This window comes from Lithobates pipiens, unplaced genomic scaffold (genome assembly GCF_037356315.1).
Source record: "Lithobates pipiens isolate NorthernLeopardFrog02 unplaced genomic scaffold, aLitPip1_a1.2 Scaffold_47, whole genome shotgun sequence".
Lineage (NCBI taxonomy): Eukaryota > Metazoa > Chordata > Amphibia > Anura > Ranidae > Lithobates > Lithobates pipiens.
Genome location: NW_027507871.1, coordinates 1,254,473 through 1,277,860, shown reverse-complemented (window position 1 = coordinate 1,277,860; position 23,388 = coordinate 1,254,473). Strand labels below are relative to the sequence as shown.

The 23,388-nt window shown below is 49.6% G+C and overlaps 1 protein-coding gene across 1 annotated transcript in view; it reads right to left on the bottom strand.

Annotated features, from left to right (window-relative positions):
• The window catches only part of SCNN1A (sodium channel epithelial 1 subunit alpha), a 166,631-nt gene that overhangs the window by 122,982 nt on the left and 20,261 nt on the right, over positions 1-23,388 (bottom strand). Inside the window, exon 2 of the mRNA XM_077467097.1 lies at positions 5,531-5,842. Coding sequence (XP_077323223.1) covers positions 5,531-5,842 — 312 coding nt within the window. The remainder of the gene's footprint in view (positions 1-5,530; positions 5,843-23,388) is intronic.

Below are 23,388 nucleotides of genomic sequence, written 5' to 3'. Positions count from 1 at the left end.
TCGAGAAGACCGTTGTCCAATTTCTTGGATTCATCATTTCCACTCAGGGGATCGCCATGGACCCCCAAAAGGTCAAGGCGATTCTTGATTGGCCCGCTCCAGGGGACAAAAAAGCTGTGCAAAGATTCATAGGCTTTGCTAACTTCTATCGAAGATTCATTGCCGGCTTCTCATCCATTGTTTCTCCGATTACGCAGCTGACCCGTCAACATGGTCGCTTCCAGTGGTCCCAGGAAGCTCAGGAAGCCTTCATTAAACTGAAATCTTTGTTCACTTCAGCACCCATTCTACAGCATCCAGACCCACTTTTGCCATTTGTGTTGGAAGTTGACGCTTCTGAAACCGCCACTGGAGCCATTCTTTCACAAAGACGGGGCCCCAAGGCCCTTTTGCATCCAGTAGCTTTTGCCTCCCGAAAGCTAAATCCTCCGGAAAAGAATTATGATGTCGGTGACCGAGAGCTATTGGCCATTAAGTTTGCCTTAGAAGAATGGAGGTATCTCTTAGAGGGTGCAACTCATCCTATTACAATTTTTACGGACCATAAGAACCTGGAATATCTCAGAACAGCCAAGCGCTTAAGACCACGACAAGCCCGTTGGGCACTTTTTTTTTCTAGGTTCAACTTCCACATTTCCTACCGTCCCGGGTCCAAAAATGGCAAAGCGGATGCACTCTCCCGGATGTTCCCTGAATCCCCCCAGTTTACTGAACCCAGCACCATTCTGTCACCGCAAAATTTTCTCCTGCTTACACAATCCGACCTGGTAACCGCCATTAAAACAGCCTCAAGCCACTGTACTGATCCCGTAGTGTCTTCCTTGAAGAAACGCAATGATCTACTTTGGGCACATGATAAGATCTTTGTCCCTCAGGAAGTAAGGCCAGCAATCTTAAAGACTTTTCATGACCACAAGTTGGCCGGCCACTTCGGAATACGGAAGACGTCAGAATTGATTTCCCGTTCCTTCTGGTGGCCTGGTTGGAGGCGGGACTGTCAGAAATTTGTCTCCTCATGCATTCCGTGCCAACGTAACAAAGGATTTAAAGCCAAACCCTGGGGATTACTGAGACCCCTACCTATCCCTGAACGACCATGGGCAGACATTTCTATGGACTTTATTGTGGATCTGCCACCCTCAGAAGGGTTTACCACCATCTTGGTCGTGGTTGACCGTCTTTCAAAAATGGCCCACTTCTTGCCCATGATTGGTACTCCCTCTGCCTTGGACACTGCCAATACTTTTATTAAGGAAATAGTCAGACTCCATGGAGTACCTAACAGCATCGTCTCAGATAGGGGCGCTCAGTTTACTTCTAAATTCTGGAAAGAACTCTGTAAGGCCTTGGAAATCAAGGTCTGTCTCTCGTCCGCTTACCATCCTCAGAGCAACGGTCAGACAGAAAGGACAAACCAATCTCTAGAACAATATCTCCGCTGTTTCTGTTCCGGCTCCCAGGATGACTGGTCTTCCCTTCTGTCTTATGCAGAATTTGCATACAACAATTCTGTACACACGGCTACTAACCAAACACCGTTTTGGTCGAATTTTGGATTCCATCCCTCCTTCCTCCCCAACTCCATCCCTGAAACGTCAGTCCCTGCTGTTCAGTATCGGATAGTCTCTATCCAATCAAATTTTCAAAAGATTCGAGCAACCATGCAAAGAGCTCAAGACGACTACAGGAAGTACTACGACAAAGGGAGAAAGGAGAATCCAGCTTTTGGAATTGGCGAGAAGGTCTGGCTAGCCTCTACTCATCTCAAACTACCCTGCCCTTCACGTAAGTTAGGTCCTAGGTTCATAGGCCCATTCACAATCAAGAGAATGGTGAATCCTGTGGCCTTCGAGTTAGACTTACCCAGATCATACAGAATACATCCAGTTTTTCATGTATCTCTCTTAAAGCCAGTAGTTCCTAGTCCATTTCCCGGAAGAGAGGAGCCTCCCCCGCCTCCAGTTGTAATAGATGGGGAGGACGAATTTGAAGTGGAAGCCATACTTAGCTGCAGAAAGTCGGGCAGACAACTTCAGTACCTAGTAAAATGGAAAGGGTACCCATCAGAAGACAACTCCTGGGAACCTTCTGGTAATCTTCATGCTCCAAGATTGATTAGAGCTTTTCATCAGGAACATCCGGAGTTGATGGCCAGCTTGGGCGTCCGGAGGCCGCCCCTTGGGGGGGGGCACTATCAGGGAAGTAATTTGAATCAAACTCACCACCTACCTGCGCATAGACGCACACAAATTTGCCATGGATCGGCGCTCCGGCGCACGCACATTCGCAGCCCTACTGAGAGGCGTGCGCGAGTGCGCTCAAGCACACGCATAACGTGAACTCCCTGACCAGCCTATAAAAGGATCCTTAGCACACAGACAAGTTGCTGGTTTGTCTCAGCTCACCTGTGTTTCCCTGCTTCCTGTTCCTGTTTGCCGCTTCCTGTTCCTGTTTGACACTTCCTGCTTTGACCCGGATTGCCTGAAGACTTTGCTGATTCTCTCCTGACCTGACCCCTGGCTTGTTTAAACGGACTTCCTACTCTTAACCTTGCTGCGCACTGGACGGATACTTGTGTTTGACCCTCGGCCTGCCTCTGGATTATTCTCTGTCTGCTGCACTTAGCCTTGCTGGCTCCAGGACTGATCACCTGTGTTTGACCCTCGGCCTGCCTCCGGATTATCCTCTGCACTCAGCCTTGCTGGCTCCAGGACTGATTACTGGTGTTTGACCCTCGGCCTGTTTCTGCACTTTCTTTACTTGTTTTACAGACCTGCTGGCTGCTTACCTTCTGGTCCGGTCCATCCTGCACAAGCCTTCCTCCAGACCTTCACTCAAGTCAGGTATCCCGCTGGAGGCTTGTGCCTCTTGGTGCAACCCATTCCCTGTATCACCTCCAGGGGTGGTGTGCGCTGAGTCGCAACAGCCACCGCTCTCTGCATCTTGGCCTCGGTGAGTACCTCATTGCTGATACATGCTTCACAGTTGGCTGCAGACACTCATTATTGTACTGCTGTCCAGCCCTTCCCCCCGCACTGCTTCCTGCTACAGCCAAACATTTCACATTGTGACTCAGCCCAGATCACCTGCCGCCATTTTCTGCCCCCCACTTCCTATGTTTTCCTGAGTGGCTTAGCCTTGTTCAGATGTCGGAGGCTTTATGGTGGCAATTCTTCCATGAAGACCACTTTTGGCCAGACTTCTCCAGACAGTAGATGGGGGTACCTGAGTTCCACTGGTTTCCTCCAGACAGTAGATGGGGGTATCTGGATCCCACTGGTTTCCTCCAGACAGTAGATGGGGGTATCTGGATCCCACTGGTTTCCTCCAGACAGTAGATGGGGGTACCTGGATCCCTCTAGTTTCCTCCAGACAGTAGATGGGGGTACCTGGGTCCCACTGGTTTCCTCCAGACAGTAGATGGGAGTACCTGGGTCCCACTGGTTTCCTCCAGACAGTAGATGGGGGTATCTGGATCCCACTGGTTTCCTCCAGACAGTAGATGGGGGTACCTGGGTCCCACTGGTTTCCTCCAGACAGTAGATGGGAGTACCTGGGTCCCACTGGTTTCCTCCAGACAGTAGATGGGGGTATCTGGATCCCACTGGTTTCCTCCAGACAGTAGATGGGGGTACCTGGATCCCACTGGTTTCCTCCAGACAGTAGATGGGGGTACCTGAGTTCCACTGGTTTCCTCCAGACAGTAGATGGGGGTACCTGGGTCCCACTGGTTTCCTCCAGACAGTAGATGGGGGTACCTGGGTCCCACTGGTTTCCTCCAGTTCTGTGCTGATGACACTGTTGGTCGTCTTCCAATGTGGGAGGAAAGTAGCATGATGTGTCTTTCATCTGCTGCATTAAGTTTCCTTGGCTGATTGCTGCATCTATGCTACTTACCGTTGCCTAATCAATGGTGTCCTCAATGCTGAGATATGGAGGCATATACTGTACCTATGTCTCATGCCACACCCTCAGGGAGGCGTGTAATTGGCCCCAAATTTATTCTGCAGCAGGACAACCCCCCCCTTCCCCCAAACATCCAGCCAATGTCATTAAAAGGGTTGTAAAGGTTCATTTTTAATTTTCTATATAGGTTCCTTTAAGTTAGTGCATTGTTGGTTCACTTACCTTTTCCTTCGATTTCCCTTCTAAATGTTTTTTTTCTTTGTCTGAATTTCTCACTTCCTGTTCCTCCTCAGTAAACTTCTCACTTCCTGTTCCTCCTCAGTAAGTTGCTCTGGCTGACTAAACACCGTTCGGATGATGGTGTGAAGTTTACTGAGGAGGAACAGGAAGTGAGAAATTCAGATAAAGAAAAAAAAACATTTAGAAGGGAAATCGAAGGAAAAGGTAAGTGAACCAACAATGCACTAGCTTGGATTTGGAATCACCTATCGAAAAAAAAGCTGTTGTGCTATATTGATGGGACTTTTTGAATAGAAGCCGTATTGCTTTATAGTCACTTGATCACTATTGGTATCAAATAGAGTTATTGTTTGTAGCAATTTCAGTTATATGTTACATTATTGTGTACTACGTATTTTTTCATATGGCTTATTAGATAGGATAGGACACTAAAACATTAAAATTAAGTAATTAGAGCGCCCCATAAATCACCATTAACACTAGCTTAAAGGAACCTATTTAGAAAATAAAAAACGAAGCTTTACAACCCCTGTAAGCCCTTTGTACACACGGTCGGAGATTCCGACGGAATGTGTCCTATCGGACCGTTTTGTCGGATATTCCGACTGTGTGTAGTCTGCATTGGAATATTCCGACGGACCAACTTTTCCAACTTGCCGGTAAAACAAAATGTTCTTATCGGACATACTCCAATCATGTGTAGAGAATTCCGATCGGACAAAGTGCCACGCATGCTCAGATCAAATTCCTACACCAAAGCTATTGGCTCTTAGCCTGAACATAGTCCCGTCGTAAAGAAATAACGTCATCACGTTCTGTACAATCTGATTTTCCGACAACTTAGTCCGACCCGTGTGTATGCAACATCACTTCCGGAAATAATCTGTCGGAATTACTCCGACGGATTTGGTTGTCGGAATCTCGGACCGTGTGTACAAGGGCTAAGAAATATCTTCAGTATAAAGAAGGAGGAGTGCTGAAAGCGATGGTTTGGTCCCCACAGAGCCCTGATCTCCCCATCACAGAGTCTGCCTGAGATGAAGGATTGGAGGCGGCCGACATCCACAGAAGAAGAGCTGTGCTTAGTTCTCCAAGATGTACATCGAACAACCTACCTGCCATAGAACAACCTACCTGCCGAGTTCCTTCAACAAGTCTACCTAGAAGAAGGCAAAGGGGGAGGGGGCACCCCAAATATTTATTTGATTTTACTTCTGTTTGCTCACTTTGCATTTTGTAAATTGATAAAAATAAAGAAACAATAAAAGTATATAATTAGGAAAGAATTCTTACTTTTTACAACATTTCTAAAGCTGTGGCACATTACGGGGCCTTTTTATGGGGACAACCAATGGGGCCCCTCAGTGTTCTTCTCCGGCCTCACCTGTAGGGGTTCAAGGTGCAGACGGTCACAGCTGGGAAGAGCAGGCGGTCGGAGTTGACGTTGACGTTGATGCTCACCGGGTAACTAAAATATTGTCCAAAGAGAAGTCCGAACTGCCAGTACATCAGACCGAAGGTGACCAGGAAGAGGACCAGCCAGAAGGCGGTTTTCATGCGGTTGTTTCGGGAGCAGACCAGCCGGATGGCTCCATGGATAGTCGTATTATTACAGAAGAACTCGAAGAGTTCCCGATATGATGAATAGAACTCGATGAGCCCTTCCTCCTCCCTCTTCTCCTCCTCCGCCGCCATCCTGGAGACACAAATACACATTTAATTCTTTATTTTCTTAAAGACTTTTGAAGGAAGAAGCAATCTAAGTAAACCTCAGTGCCCTCGAGTCCCTCGTTTTTCGGTGACATTCTATATCGCCATGCCGACAGAGGCAGGAAAATGGGGACATTTATGGTATTGTCACTAAACCCCCATCATAGACATCGATGAATAAATGGCCTATTCCATGCTGGTCATCCTCACTCCTCACTATGACATCACGCTGCTCTCTATCTCCCCCTCCTGTCCGTGTCCCCAGTGCAGTTTTTGCAGAGCAGTGGTGGCCGCTCTGCACATGCTCAGTTCTCAGCCAGTTTCTATGCTGAGCATTTCCTCCCTATCACACCTGAGCAGCCCATGTGACTATAGAGTCACACATGTGGGCGTATACACAGTGACAGGCCACTCCCCCTTCCGCCATGCTCACTAACCAGCTAAACACAACGGGGGCGGGATATTACATGTAGATTGATGGAGGCATCACCTCCCTCTTATTCTAAGACACAGGCTGGACGGGGCGGGACACAGCCTGTGACTGGCAGAAATCCGCCCACACCATGTTGTTGCCAAAAAATAATAAAGATTTGATTTAAAATATATATTTGTATGAAAATTTAACAGTTCGTTGATATTATTTATTTTTACTCCGTATTCCAGAGGGCTGAACATGTGACCGGCAGCAGAGGACTAGAAGCTCCTCCTACTTATGTTTCCCTGCAGACAGGCTGGGAGAGAGCTGAGTCATGTGGCAGCTGGATATCCAATAGGAAAAAGGGACTTTTTTTTAATATAATAATTACAGATCCGTCACCCCCATGCAGACATAGAAGGGGAATGTATATTATATGTGTGTATCACTGTAATGGGACTAAGGGGTCTGTAGGACCTTTATTGTGGTCAGACTACCTCTGACAGCTTATTTTAGGACTCAAGGAACTTTTTTGGGAAGCAAGACAAGTCATGTGACCAACTTATCAAAGTCATGTGACCGGCCTTTCTTTCCTTTATGGAAGACTTTGTACTTCGGACAGGGTCACTTTCTGTCTTTGCTTAAAAAGTTCTTGTCTTGTAAAAAAATAATAACTAATGCAGCCACCACATCAAAGGACTGGGAATCTGCAACATATTCCTTGGGGTAGATATCCTTCATGAGGACCTCTTCTTTTCCCCCTCACTTCCATTTGTTTGCGGAGAATGTTAGTTAGTCACCATAAATCACCTTGTCCCCGATCCATCTCGGGTGAAAGCAAAAGAGGAGCGACTACATTTCTACTTACAGTGAGAGCACAGAGAACAAATATGTACCCCCCCCCCCCCCATCAACAGGAAGTTGGATCACAGAAGCATAACAAAGAAATCTAGGGATTTGGAAGGAGCCGAGAGACATAGAACTTACGGGGAAGAGAACCTCCGGGGAAGAGAACCTCCGGGGAAGAGAACCTCAGAGGAAGAGAACCTCAGAGGAATGGAACCTCCGGGGAAGAGAACCTGCGGGGAAGAGAACCTCCGGGGAAGAGAACCTCAGAGGAATGGAACCTCCGGGGAAGAGAACCTCCGGGGAAGAGAACCTCAGAGGAATGGAACCTCCGGGGAAGAGAACCTCCGGGGAAGAGAACCTCCGGGGAAGAGAACCTCAGAGGAATGGAACCTCCGGGGGAAGAGAAACTCAGAAGGAAGAGAAATTCAGAGGAAGAGAACTTCAGAGGAAGAGAACCTCCGGGGAAGAGAACCTCCGGGAAAGAGAACCTCAGAGGAATGGAACCTCCGGGGGAAGAGAACTTCAGAGTAATAGAACCTTGGGGGAAGAGAAACTCAGAAGGAAGAGAAATTCAGAGGAAGAGAACTTCAGAGGAAGAGAACCTCCGGGGAAGAGAACCTCCGGGGAAGAGAACCTCCGGGGAAGAGAACCTCCGGGGGGAATAGGTAACTTCCTACACATTTTCAGTGTAATTTGGCCACACCCACCCAACACCCCAATCCACCCACCCCCCCCCTCCAATATCAGGAATAGAGATTTCTGAAGGTTCCTTGGTATGCTGATATAGTCACCAATCACATTTTGATTCAGCAGGAAAGTTCAGAGGGTGGAAGGAGGCGGACTGGTAACCCTAGATACTATATGAGATGGGGGTATTGGGCATCATTTGAAACAGTGAAAATTATCAAATTGAAGGTGCCACTGTCACGTCATATTCGACTAACCGCTGGAGTTTGCGCATGCACGACGCCGACATATGCGTTCCAAAACAGGGTTCCTCGTGGGCTCGCTTCGCTCGCCGCGCTTCGGGCACAGCCTCGCTTCGCTCGGCATAAATATAATCTGGCTCTATGTCCACTTGGATGGTGGAGCTTGAACCTGGACTGAGTTGTGGAATGCATATGGCAGCGTCGCGCATGCGGAGTCCAGAAGGTAGCAAAATATGATGGGTCGCCATACAGTGGTGTGAAAAAGTGTTTGCCCCCTTCCTCATTTCCTGTTCCTTTGCATGTTTGTCACACTTAAGTGTTTCGGAACATCAAACCAATTTAAACAATAGTCAAGGACAACACAAGTAAACACAAAATGCAATTTGTAAATGAAGGTGTTTATTATTAAAGGTGAAAAAAAATCCAAACCATCATGGCCCTGTGTGAAAAAGTGATTGCCCCCTAAACCTAATAACTGGTTGGGCCACCCTTAGCAGCAACAACTGCAACCAAGCGTTTGCGATAACGTGCAATGAGGCTTTTACAGCGTCCTGGAGGAATTTTGGCCCACTCATCTTTGCAGAATTGTCCTAATTCAGTTACATTAGAGGGTTTTCGAGCATGAACGGCCTTTTTAAGGTCATACCACAACATCTCAATAGGATTCAGGTCAGGACTTTGGCTAGGCCACTCCAAAGTCTTCATTTTGTTTTTCTTCAGCCATTCGGTGGTGGACTTGCTGGTGTGTTTAGGATCATTGTCCTGCTGCAGAACCTAAGTTCGTTTCAGCTTGAGTACACGAACAGATGGTCGGACATTCTCCTTCAGGATCTCTTGGTAGACAGCAGAATTCATAGTTCCTTTTATCACGGCAAGTCTTCCAGGTCCTGAAGCAGCAAAACAGCCCCAGACCATCACACTACCACCACCATATTTTACTGTTGGTATAATGTTCTTTTTATGAAATGCAGTGTTCCTTCTACGCCAGATATACTTGGACACACACCTTCCAAAGAGTTCCACTTTTGTCTCATCGCTCCACAGAATGTTGTCCCAAAAGTCTTGGGGATCATCAAGATGTGTTGTGGAGAAATTGAGACGAGCTTTGATGTTCTTTTTGCTCAGCAGTGGTTTTCTCCTTGGAACTCTGCCATGCAGGCCATTTTTGCCCAGTCTTTTCCTGATGGTGGAGGCATGAACGCTGACCTTAACTGAGGCAAGTGAGGCCTGCAGTTCCTTGGACGTTGTTGTGGGGTCTTTTGTGACCTCTTGGATGAGTCGTCGCTGCGCTCTTGGGGTAATTTTGGGCGGCCGGCCACTCCTGGGAAGGTTCACCACTGTTCCATGTCTTCGCCATTTGTGGATAATGGCTCTCACTGTGGTTCGCTGGATTCCCAAAGCTTTGGAAATGGCTTTATAACCCTTTCCAGACTGATAGATCTCAATTACTTTCTTTCTCAATTGTTCCTGAATTTCTTTGGGTCTCGGCATGATGTGTAGCTTTTAAGGATCTTCTGGTGGACCTTACTGTGTCAAGCAGCTCCTATTTAAGTGATGCCTTGATTGTGAACAGGTGTGGCAATAATCAGGCCTGGGTGTGGCTAGAGAAATTGAACTCAGGTGTGGACAACCACAGTTATAGTATGTTTTAACAAGGGGGGCAATCACTTTTTCACACAGGGCCATGATGGTTTGGATTTTTTTTCACCTTTAATAATAAACACCTTCATTTACAAATTGCATTTTGTGTTTACTTGTGTTGTCCTTGACTATTGTTTAAATTGGTTTGATGTTCTGAAACACTTAAGTGTGACAAACATGCAAAGGAACAGGAAATGAGGAAGGGGGCAAACACTTTTTCACACCACTGTATGTGACGAAACACCGCCTCTAAGAAGTGGGAGTCATAGGGCATTGTAGGGGGTCAGAGGAAATTGTAGGGGCAGAGGACATTGTAGGGGGCCAAGGACATTGTCGGGGGTCAGAGGACATTGTGGGGGTCACAGGACATTGTAGGGGGTCATAAGACATTGTAGGGGTCAGAGGACATTGTCAGGGGTCAGAGGACATTGTCGGGAGTCACAGAACATTGTAGGGGGGTCATAAGACATTGTAGGGGTCAGAGGACATTGTGGGGGTCAGAGGACATTGTAGGGGGTCATAAGACATTGTAGGGGTCAGAGGACATTGTGGGGGTCAGAGGACATTGTCGGGGGTCAGGGGACATTGTGGGGGTTTACAGGACATTGTAGGGGGGTCATAAGACATTGTAGGGGTCAGAGGACATTGTAGGGGGTCATAAGACATTGTAGGGGTCATAGGCCATTTTAGGGGTCAGAGGACAATGTGGGGGTCATATGATATTGTGGGGGGGGGTCATAGGACATTGTGGGGGTCTTCTACTCTTGGGTATTGAAGATCGGGAACCTTCCGCGTCGGATCACAGAAGACGGATCTCGTCATGCGATTCGGGTCTCAGTGGAATGTCGCAGAGCTGCAAACAACGCCGATTTATATTCTTTGTTACAATTCAGAAATCTATAGAACTAAAAGGTGAATCATCTCAGGAAGACATCCAACTATTCCTAATGATTGTGATTGGAGCAATTATCAGGATATTTATAGAGATAATCGCCACTAATTAGGGATGAGGAGAGTATCTGGGTGTGTCCGTACAGGAGGAACATCCCACTACCAGATGAGGAAAGAATTCCAACTTAGAGCAACTCTGTATATACCAGGCCTGGAAAATCACTGTATAGGCACCACTACTACACAGCTGCTATGTGACTACTACACCTTTCCTCAGAGGTTCCTCCCCCCAGAGGTTTCCTCCCCCCAGAGGTTCCTTCCTTCCACAGGTTCCTTCCCCCCAGAGGTTCCTCCCCCCAGAGGTTCCTCCCCCCCCAGAGGTTCCTTCCCCCCGAGATTCCTTCCCCCTGAGATTCCTTCCCCCCAGAGGTTCCTTCCTTTCACAGGTTCCTTCCCCCCAGAGGTTCCTCCCCCCAGAGGTTCCTTCCCCCCGTGGTTCCTCCCCCCCAGAGGTTCCACCCCCCCGAGATTCCTTCCCCCCGAGGTTCCTTCCCCCCGAGATTCCTCCCCCCCAGAGGTTCCTCCCCCCCAGAGGTTCCCTCCCCCCAGACGTTCTCTTCCTCTGAGGTTCTGTTCCCCGGAGGTTCTATGTCTGGCCTGAGCCTACGCATTAGCCAGTATCAGCTGCTTGACCAGGTCCTCCATGGTTTGTTCAGAAGATTTTACCGCCTTTGCAGCTTTAACCCAGGACTTGGGATTGTACTGTACCCCTCAAAACTACCAAATGCATTGCTCCACCAACTGTAAGGGATCAGAGGGGTGAAGAGTCGGCTCAGAAGGGTGAAGAGCCATCACAGAGGGGTGAAGAGTCGGCTCAGAGGGGTGAAGAGCTGGCTCGGAGGGGTGAAGAGTCCGCTCGGAGGGGTGAAGAGTCGGCTCGGCGGGTGAAGAGTCGGCTCGGAGGGGTAAAGAGTCGGCTTGGAGGGGTGAAGAGACGGCTCGGAGGGGTGAAGAGCTGGCTCGGAGGGGTGAAGAGTCGGCTCGGAGGGGTGAAGAGATGGCTCGGAGGGGTGAAGAGCTGGCTCGGAGGGGTGAAGAGTCGGCTCGGAGGGGTGAAGAGACGGCTCGGAGGGGTGAAGAGTCGACTCGGAGGGGTGAAGAGACGGCTCAGAGGGGTGAAGAGCCGGCTCGGAGGGGTGAAGAGTCGGCTCGGAGGGGTGAAGAGAGGGCTCGGAGGGGTGAAGAGCTGGCTCGGAGGGGTGAAGAGACGGCTCGGAGGGGTGAAGAGCTGGCTCGGAGGGGTGAAGAGTCCGCTCGGAGGGGTGAAGAGCTGGCTCGGAGGGGTGAAGAGACGGCTCAGAGGGGTGAAGAGCCGGCTCGGAGGGGTGAAGAGCTGGCTCGGCGAGGTGAAGAGCTGGCTCGGAGGGGTGAAGAGTCGGCTTGGCGAGGTGAAGAGCTGGCTCGGAGGGGTGAAGAGTCGGCTCGGAGGGGTGAAGAGACGGCTCGCCGGGGTGATGATTCCGTCCAAATATCCGTCGGACCCAATTTTCCAACATGTTGGAAATATTTCCCGACCAACTGGTTCGATCGGACATACTCCGATCATGTGTAGAGAATTCCGATCGGACAAAGTGCCACGCATGCTCAGATCAAATTCCTACACCAAAGCTATTGGAACGTAGTCCCATTGTAACGAAATAACGTCATCACGTTCTGAACGATCGGATTTTTCGACAACTTAGTCCGACCCGTGTGTATGCAACAGTTTTGGACACAATGAATGAATGAAATACTTATATAGCGCACAATGCGAACTGAATCGCCTCTAGGCCTCTAGACAATCCGTCGGACAAAATCCGACGGACAAAATCCAACGGATTTGGTTGGCAGAATCTCCGACCCGTGTGTACAGGGGCTTAGTCCTTCAGAAGGTTTGTCTCACCCCAGCAGGTCACAATCCAGCAATGGAGCTCTTCTCCCAACTGCTGATGTCTCTTTCACTCCAAGCAATTTCCAGAGCTCCTGATTAATAAGCAGGTCTGAAGGGGAAGTCCCTACCCTTCCCACTCCTCACCCTTCCCACTCCTCACCCTTCCCACTCCTCCCTCTACTCACCTTCTCCAGGCCGACTCTCTACAATAGATTCCAGGTCCCAACCCCCACCACCAACTTCTCATGAACCTTCCAAAGACAGGAGATCCCCCCAGGGATGATCCATGGAGACCCCGACATATAATATGCCTTTCTACAAGGGTTTGCCATTTTGCTTATAGTATTTTGGCTTCCATAGCTTGAGAAAAGGCCAGTCTACAATTCCCTATCCTCCTCTTCACACCGATGTCGGGATTCTCACCTTGCCATATGAGTTGTGTTTAGAAGGAAGAGTAGAAAGCTACTACCATGGGCCAATCACAGGCTTGATGGAGCCCAACCTGTCAATGAACTTGGATAGACATTGAAGCCGGTTGGATTACAAAGTGGAGGAATGGCCGCCGTCCCGTGTTGACTCTTCCCACAGTGAAGCAATAGGAATATTGACAGATGGATTATGTGTGCCGTTCACTTTTCCTCGTTGATCACCTGACCCTCATTCCCGGTCACATGAAAGGTATTCATTGGGTACTACATCCATGTCTTGTTTCATTTATCTCTAGACAAAACCTTTTCATTTTAAATAGAGTAAGGAAGAGTTTTGTCGCGTCCGCACGATCTGAATTTTAGTCGGAAAAAGCTTTGAAGGTTTTCCCAACGGAAAACACCAAATTCCGACCGCCAAGAACGCGGTGACGTACAACACGTACGACGGGACTAGAAAAAGGAAGTTAAATAGCCAGTAGCCAATAGCTGCCGTCTCGTAGTTGAATCTGAGTGTGCGTTCGTTTTTGCGCGTCAGAATTGCATACACACGATCGGAATTTCCGATAGAAACTTTTTCCATGGGAAAAATTGAGAACCTGCTCTCAATCTTTTGCTTGGCGGAAATTCAGCCAGCAAAATTTCCGATGGAGCGTACACACGCGGTCGCATTTTCCCGTGAAAAGCTCTGATCGGTCTTTTGCTGGCCGAAATTCCGACCGCGTGCACGCGGCATAAGACTCTCCATCGTGTCCTCCATGGGGGAGATTCACCTCTCTATCTGTATTGGTGAATTGATGCAGAGAAAGAAACCTACAAAACTTGTAGAGTTTTCCCTATGAGAGGAGGTGAGGGAAATCTTCCACCCATCTACGGGGGGGGGGGGGGGCGCCCCCAGATTCACAGATCCAAATCGGCTATTATTCTGACACCACACAAGACAATAAATATTTTAAAAGTTTCCATAAACATTTCAACCATATCATTTTCAAGGTCTAAACTTATTCCGGCCATACGCGGTTCAAATTTCGAAAGAATTTTCTTTTTCGAAAATCGTATCTAAGAATTTTTTCGTATGAATTTCGCACCATTAGTGGGGGGGCGGCAGCAACAGCCGATTTTCATGCGGAAATAAAATTTGAGGAATCGGAACATGTTGGAAATTTTTTGAAAAACAAACGATTTTCTAATCAATGGTGGGAGAATCGTGGCGAGAAACGTAATAAGAAAAGAAAATGTACGGAGAGAAAAGAAGATTCCCGGCCAAGAAAATTCTTTTCTGTAGCAACAATGAGGTGAAATTGAAGGCTTGGTCGGCCGAATTTCAAAAATCAATGGTGGCGCCATCCGATCACCAAAAAAAACGAATTTTCTGATTTTGAAAAGAAAATTCGTTCGAAATTCGACCCGTGTATGGCCTGCATAATTGCGTAAATATGGCAAATGGATTGGTGTCCATGAAGTTGTTTCTGGTGGTGACCCTCATAGTTGTCTTCTTCATCACATTTCATCTAGTCCAGAGTTTCTCAACCAGGGTTCTATGGACCCCTAGGGTTCCTCCAGAGGTTGTAGGGGTTCCTTGAGCAATTTCTTCCTCTCAGATGAGTTCCCACTGACATCATTCATCTTTTTTTAGCTATCTGTTTGGCTGCTTTCACACTGAGGTGCTTTACAGGGCAAAATTTTCGCCTGCAAAGAGCTTCACTTGTGTCTCCAGTGTAAAAATCCCCGAGGGCTCTCACCCTGGGGCGGTGCGCTGGCGGGACGGTCAAAAAATTCCTGCAAGCTGCATCTCTGCAGTGCCTATAGGAGCCGTGTGTATTCACCGCTCCTAAAGTGCCCCTTCCCATTGAAATCAATGGGGCAGTCCCACTAAAGTGCGGGTGCCCACCTGCCCCAGTGTGAAAGGGGCCTAATGCCGCGTACACACGATCAAACAATCGGGTGGAAAAGTCTGGCAAACTCAAGTCCGCCGGACAATCCCCCCGTGTGTAGCCTCCGGCGTACTTTTTTGACCCGAAAGTATGGCGGACTTAGAAAGTAGTTTTGCACTCCAATCTTCCCGCCGGACTCGCATTTCGGTGGACAATCCGGCCGCGTGTATGCCAGTCCGCCGTACTTTTGAAATGAGCGGATTTTTCCCGCCCGGAGAAAAGTCCGCTCATTTCCAGCGGGTCTCCAGGTAGGCGGGGCCCGCGAAGGAGACGTCGCTGATCCCGCCACCTGGTATGGACTTAAAGGGGAACCCCAACGCCGAAAAAAATCGGCGTGGGGGTCCCCCCAGGTCCACATCAGACCCTTGTCCGAGCACGCTACCCGGCCGGGCAGGAAAGGGGGGGACGAGCAAGCGCACCCCCTCCTGAGCCGTACCAGGCTGCGTGCCCTCAACATGGGGGGGTGCCCCCTTTCCTGGCCGGCCGCGTAGCGTGCTCGGACAAGGGTCTGATGTGGACCTGGGGGGGACCCCCACGCCGATTTTTTTCGGCGTTGGGGTTCCCCTTTAAGTCCATACCAGGTGGCGGGGCCAGCGACGCATCCTTCGCGGGCCCCCGCCTACCTGGAGACGCGCTCGAAATGAGCGGACTTTCCTCCGTGTGTGTGGGCGAGTCCGTTCATTTCAAAGGTACGGCGGATAGTCCGGCTGACTTAGTACGCCGTATTAGTCCGCTGAAAAAGTGCCGTGTGTGGGCAAGTAGCCCATTCGGAAAGTCCGACGGACAGTCTGGCGGGAAGTCCGCCAGACTAAGTCCGTCGGATGGTCGGCTACGTGTGTACGCGGCATAAGAATCCTTCCCAAAGACCATCAGACTAATGTGCCATGAGATGCAGTCATTGTCATTATTAGCTCAGTCCGCCATAATGTCGCAGTCATGACAAAAATTGCAGATCGCCGCCATTTGTAATAAAAATAAAATTTTAAATACCATAAATCTATCCCCTATTTTGTAGACACTATAAATTTTGCGCAAACCAATCAAACGCTTGTTGCGATTGTTTTTACCAAAAATCTGTAGAAGAATACACATCGTTCTAAACCAAGGAAAATCTTTTTTATATATTTTTGGGGGATATATAAAAGTAAAAAATATTGCGTTTGTTCCAAAACTGTCGATCTTTTTTTTCGTTTATAGCGCAAAAAATAAAAACCACAGAGGCGATGAAATCCCACTGAAAGAAAGCCGTGGGGAAAAAAAAAGGACGTTGATTTTGTTTGGGTACAACGTCGCACGACCGCGCAATTGTCAGGTAAAGCGACTCGGCGCTGAATCGCAAAAAGGTGCTCAGGTCAGGAAGGGGGTAAAATCCTCCGGGGCTGAAGTGGTTACGATGGAGCGTACACACACGGTCGCATTTTCCCATGAAAAGCTCTGATCGGTCTTTTGCTGGCCGAAATCCCGACCGCGTGCACGCGGCATAAGACTCTCCATTGTGTCCTCCATGGGGGAGATTCACCTCTCTATCTGTATTGGTGAATTGATGCAGAGAAAGAATCCTATAAAACTTGTAATCCCCTATGGAGATGAATGGGGAAGGTGCTCAGGTCAGGAAGGGGGTAAAAGCCTCCGGGGCTGAAGTGGTTAATGACGGATGACCAGGTATGTAATCCCCTGTGTTATGGAGATGAATGGGGAAGGTGCTCGGTAATCCTGTGTTAGGGTGACAACGCTGCTTATCCATAGATCCAGTTCAGTCAGCGTTGTCACTCTAAAACAGGAAGCGGGTTACTGGCAGGATCTCCAAGTAAATATAACAGAAAAATATCGGAGGAATGAATGCAGCCACTGCATCTAAACACCAATAAGCTGCGATATTTTAGTATTTTTTTCTTGGGTTGAGATACACTTTGAGCCTTTGGCAGACGTATTAGAAAACATTGTTCACATCCGCCGCCAATCAGCCTTTAGGAGTAGAGGAGAGACTTGCAGGTTCACCGAAGCAAATCGCCAGATTAAATACTTCTACATTTATCTCTCCGAGAATCAAACAGAAACCCCATTGTCCTCTTATTTTCCCAGCTCTAAGGTCGTAGGATTGGGCCGGTTCCTGGAGCCCGGGGACCATAAAGGCAATCAGCATAATAATAGGTTGCGGGCCATTTATCCAGGCTGGAGGTTTATTGGCCGTTATGGAGCTATTTACGAAGGACGGTCACACACAAGAACATTTCTGCCATAGAAGGAGGGGAAGGGGAGAGAGACCCCCACCCTGAGTACATTGCTGGGATCCATTGGAATATTTCTCCTTGGCTCAATGAATGGAGCGCACACCGGGGATCGCCGGAGTCCCTCCCAGAGGTGAAGCTCTGGACTCGAGTCTATCATCAACATCGATTGACCTTAATAGCTGGAAATCAGCTCCACAAAACAGGGACCCCCCCCCCCCCCCACCAAGACGATATAGAGGTCACCAGGGCCGGACTGGGACAAAAATTTGGCCCTGGACTTCATCATGGCTGGCCCACTTTAATTTTGAGTGTCTCCATCAGCACTTTCCCTTAAATCAGAGTGTCCTCCCTCTCCTCCCCCTCCCACGTGTACTCACAGTTTTGAAGGCAGCTTCTCGTTCCTCTCTCCAGTCATGTGATAAGTGACAAGTGATAAGGGGAGAGAGGATGCAACGTCTGCCAGCTGTCTATCTCCCCCTGCAGACTGGAGGGTGCAGAAAGCCTAATGCTCTCTCCAGCAAGTGACGGCAGCTGCTCCTCCTAACAGGAGTGAAATCGCTATCACTCACTGTCAGAGAGGAGCCGCTCCAGGACTGCACCCGACCGGCCCACTGAGCCATCGGCCCACCGGGAAACTCCCTGTAGTCCCAATGGCCAGTACATACCTGGAGGTCACCCACATATAAAGAGGAGCCAATAACAATCGTCTCCAGGGTCCAAAAAACAAATATCTCTCCAAATCCATGAGAGGTGATTGGCCGAGCAGCCAACGCTTGGTCTGATCCATCGGCTCATCCCCAATAACAGCAAGAAAGGCGCCCAACACTTTCCGGGGGCCACAAACATCCCTTCACCACATCTATGGAAAAACATAAATATCTCCAGATCTATGAAGGCGGAAGAGAATTTTGGTAGGCAGGATGTCCACAGTGGAGGAACGTATGAAGAACTGGATGTATAAGAATAACATTGTATATATATATATATATATAGGTGTACATACAGTATACAGTATATGTCCTCTTCATGCTGGAAGGTGGCCCTCATTCTCCTCTTCTCCGGGGGTCACCATAATGTCCCCCCACAGCCATGCATGTCAATGTGAACCACACCGGGCCGGATTCCTCCATCACATATTATTCTCATTCAGATTGCAGGAAAGGAAGTTCTTGGAAAGAAGTTGACAAAACAAACTCAGAAGATGCGACTTTTCATGCAATCAGATGAAGAGATCGGAAAGCACAGCAGGAGAGCTGGTTAGACAAGCGTGTCGGGTTCAGCACACAACAGGCAGTGGGGACCTCCTATCTAAAGAGAATCTCAGGACTTGTGACACTTCGAGTCGCATGACAAGAAACATTCATTTCAGTGGAGGCCGATCGAATCAATGTGGTGACAAGTATATCGTGTTCTTCCGCACTACCACTCCTATCATCTGCACTACCACTCCTATCATGTACACTACACTTCTATCAATGTACACTACACTTCTATCAATGTACACTACACTCCTATCATGTGCACTACCACTCCTATCATGTACACTACACTTCTATCAATGTACACTACACTTCTATCAATGTACACTACACTCCTATCATGTGCACTACCACTCCTATCACTGTACACTACACTTCTATCAATGTACACTACACTCCTATCATGTGCACTACCACTCCTATCACTGTGCACTACACTCCTATCATGCGCACTACCACTTCTATCATGTGCACTACCACTCCTATCATGTGCACTACACTCCTATCATGTACACTACCACTCCTATCATGTGCACTACACTCCTATCATGTGCACTACCACTCCTATCACTGTACACTACACTCCTATCAATGTGCACTACACTCCTATCATCTGCACTACCACTCCTATCACTGTACACTACACTCCTATCATTGTACACTACACTCCTATCAATGTGCACTACCACTCCTATCATGTGCACTACACTCCTATCATGTGCACTACCACTCCTATCATGTGCACTACCACTCCTATCACTGTACACTACACTCCTATCAATGTGCACTACACTCCTATCATCTGCACTACCACTCCTATCACTGTACACTACACTCCTATCATTGTACACTACACTCCTATCAATGTACACTACACTCCTATCATGTACACTACACTCCTATCATGTGCACTACACTCCTATCATGTGCACTACCACTCCTATCATGTGCACTACACTCCTATCACTGTACACTACACTCCTATCATCTGCACTACCACTCCTATCACTGTACACTACACTCCTATCATGTGCACTACCACTCCTATCATCTGCACTACCACTCCTATCACTGTACACTACACTCCTATCACTGTACACTACACTCCTATCATCTGCACTACCACTCCTATCACTGTACACTACACTCCTATCATCTGCACTACCACTCCTATCACTGTACACTACACTCCTATCAATGTGCACTACACTCCTATCATTGTACACTACACTCCTATCATGTGCACTACCACTCCTATCATTGTACACTACACTCCTATCATTGTACACTACACTCCTATCATGTGCACTACACTCCTATCATGTGCACTACCACTCCTATCATGTGCACTACCACTCCTATCACTGTACACTACACTCCTATCACTGTACACTACACTCCTATCATCTGCACTACCACTCCTATCACTGTACACTACACTCCTATCATGTGCACTACCACTCCTATCATCTGCACTACCACTCCTATCACTGTACACTACACTCCTATCACTGTACACTACACTCCTATCATCTGCACTACCACTCCTATCACTGTACACTACACTCCTATCATCTGCACTACCACTCCTATCACTGTACACTACACTCCTATCAATGTGCACTACACTCCTATCATTGTACACTACACTCCTATCATGTGCACTACCACTCCTATCATTGTACACTACACTCCTATCATTGTACACTACACTCCTATCATGTGCACTACACTCCTATCATTGTACACTACACTCCTATCATTGTACACTACACTCCTATCATGTGCACTACACTCCTATCATTGTACACTACACTCCTATCATTGTACACTACACTCCTATCATTGTACACTACACTCCTATCATGTGCACTACACTCCTATCATGTACACTACACTCCTATCACTGTACACTACACTCCTATCATGTGCACTACACTCCTATCATGTACACTACACTCCTATCACTGTACACTACACTCCTATCATGTGCACTACACTCCTATCATGTACACTACCACTCCTATCACTGTACACTACACTCCCATCAATTTGCACTACACTCCCATCAATTTGCATTTTCTCTTAGCAGAACTTTGGGAGAGAGGGTTAGGGACAGGACACCCTTTAGTGGTTGCAAGGTTAATTAGCAGATTCCGAGACTTCTATAGATACAGGGAAAGGTGCCCAGCCAGACACCACACCTGCATGTGTAGACACACTGTCTCATAGGGCAACAATCTTGAAGAGTTTCTAACAAAAGTGGTAATGAACTCTCTTCCTCCACAATCTCCTCTTTAGATCTTCACTCAGATGAACTCCCGGTCTCTCTCACTAGACTTGCTGATTCACTGCCACTGGATCCCCTGAGCTCTTCCAGTCTTCACACTCAGTATGTTCCTCAAATGTCACCCCCACTTCCCTGCTGGGTTCCCAGCTTGGCATTTACAGAAACTCCTCAAGAATCACCCCACTGGCATGCTCCATCCCTGGCTTGGCACACAAGGCTGCTGCACAAGGGTCACCTTCGCTGGTTGGGTCCCTGGCTTGGCACACAAGGCTGCTGCACAAGGGTCACCTCTGCTGGTTGGGTCCCTGGCTTGGCACACAAGGCTGCTCTGCAAGGGTCACCTCTGCTGGTTGGGTCCCTGGCTTGGCACACAAGGCTGCTGCACAAGGGTCACCTCTGCTGGTTGGGTCCCTGGCTTGGCACACAAGGCTGCTCTGCAAGGGTCACCTCTGCTGGTTGGGTCCCTGGCTTGGCACACAAGGCTGCTCTGCAAGGGTCACCTCTGCTGGTTGGGTCCCTGGCTTGGCACACAAGGCTGCTCTGCAAGGGTCACCTCTGCTGGTTGGGTCCCTGGCTTGGCACACAAGACTGCTCTGCAAGGGTCACCTCTGCTGGTTGGGTCCCTGGCTTGGCACACAAGGCTGCTGCACAAGGGTCACCTCTGCTGGTTGGGTCCCTGGCTTGGCACACAAGACTGCTCTGCAAGGGTCACCTCTGCTGGTTGGGTCCCTGGCTTGGCACACAAGGCTGCTCTGCAAGGGTCACCTCTGCTGGTTGGGTCCCTGGCTTGGCACACAAGGCTGTTCTGCAAGGGTCACCTCTGCTGGTTGGGTCCCTGGCTTGGCACACAAGACTGCTCTGCAATGGTCACCTCTGCTGGTTGGGTCCCTGGTTTGGCACACAAGGCTGCTCTGCAAGGGTCACCTCTGCTGGTTGGGTCCCTGGCTTGGCACACAAGACTGCTCTGCAAGGGTCACCTCTGCTGGTTGGGTCCCTGGCTTGGCACACAAGGCTGCTGCACAAGGGTCACCTCTGCTGGTTGGGTCCCTGGCTTGGCACACAAGACTGCTCTGCAAGGGTCACCTCTGCTGGTTGGGTCCCTGGCTTGGCACACAAGGCTGCTCTGCAAGGGTCACCTCTGCTGGTTGGGTCCCTGGCTTGGCACACAAGGCTGCTCTGCAAGGGTCACCTCTGCTGGTTGGGTCCCTGGCTTGGCACACAAGACTGCTCTGCAATGGTCACCTCTGCTGGTTGGGTCCCTGGTTTGGCACACAAGGCTGCTCTGCAAGGGTCACCTCTGCTGGTTGGGTCCCTGGCTTGGCACACAAGACTGCTCTGCAAGGGTCACCTCTGCTGGTTGGGTCCCTGGCTTGGCACACAAGGCTGCTCTGCAAGGGTCACCTCTGCTGGTTGGGTATCTGGCTTGGCACACAAGGCTGCTCTGCAAGGGTCACCTCTGCTGGTTGGGTCCCTGGCTTGGCACACAAGGCTGCTCTGCAAGGGTCACCTCTGCTGGTTGGGTCCCTGGCTTGGCACACAAGGCTGCTCTGCAAGGGTCACCTCTGCTGGTTGGGTCCCTGGCTTGGCACACAAGGCTGCTCTGCAAGCGTCTCCTCTGCTGGTTGGGTCCCTGGCTTGGCACACAAGGCTGCTCTGCAAGGGTCACCTCTGCTGGTTGGGTCCCTGGCTTGGCACACAAGGCTGCTGCACAAGGGTCACCTCTGCTGGTTGGGTCCCTGGCTTGGCACACAAGGCTGCTCTGCAAGGGTCACCTCTGCTGGTTGGGTCCCTGGCTTGGCACACAAGGCTGCTCTGCAAGGGTCACCTCTGCTGGTTGGGTCCCTGGCTTGGCACACAAGGCTGCTGCACAAGGGTCACCTCTGCTGGTTGGGTCCCTGGCTTGGCACACAAGACTGCTCTGCAAGGGTCACCTCTGCTGGTTGGGTCCCTGGCTTGGCACACAAGGCTGCTCTGCAAGGGTCACCTCTGCTGGTTGGGTCCCTGGCTTGGCACACAAGGCTGCTCTGCAAGGGTCACCTCTGCTGGTTGGGTCCCTGGCTTGGCACACAAGACTGCTCTGCAATGGTCACCTCTGCTGGTTGGGTCCCTGGTTTGGCACACAAGGCTGCTCTGCAAGGGTCACCTCTGCTGGTTGGGTCCCTGGCTTGGCACACAAGACTGCTCTGCAAGGGTCACCTCTGCTGGTTGGGTCCCTGGCTTGGCACACAAGGCTGCTCTGCAAGGGTCACCTCTGCTGGTTGGGTATCTGGCTTGGCACACAAGGCTGCTCTGCAAGGGTCACCTCTGCTGGTTGGGTCCCTGGCTTGGCACACAAGACTGCTCTGCAATGGTCACCTCTGCTGGTTGGGTCCCTGGCTTGGCACACAAGGCTGCTCTGCAAGGGTCACCTCTGCTGGTTGGGTCCCTGGCTTGGCACACAAGGCTGCTCTGCAAGCGTCTCCTCTGCTGGTTGGGTCCCTGGCTTGGCACACAAGGCTGCTCTGCAAGGGTCACCTCTGCTGGTTGGGTCCCTGGCTTGGCACACAAGGCTGCTGCACAAGGGTCACCTCTGCTGGTTGGGTCCCTGGCTTGGCACACAAGGCTGCTCTGCAAGGGTCACCTCTGCTGGTTGGGTCCCTGGCTTGGCACACAAGGCTGCTCTGCAAGGGTCACCTCTGCTGGTTGGGTCCCTGGCTTGGCACACAAGGCTGCTCTGCAAGGGTCACCTCTGCTGGTTG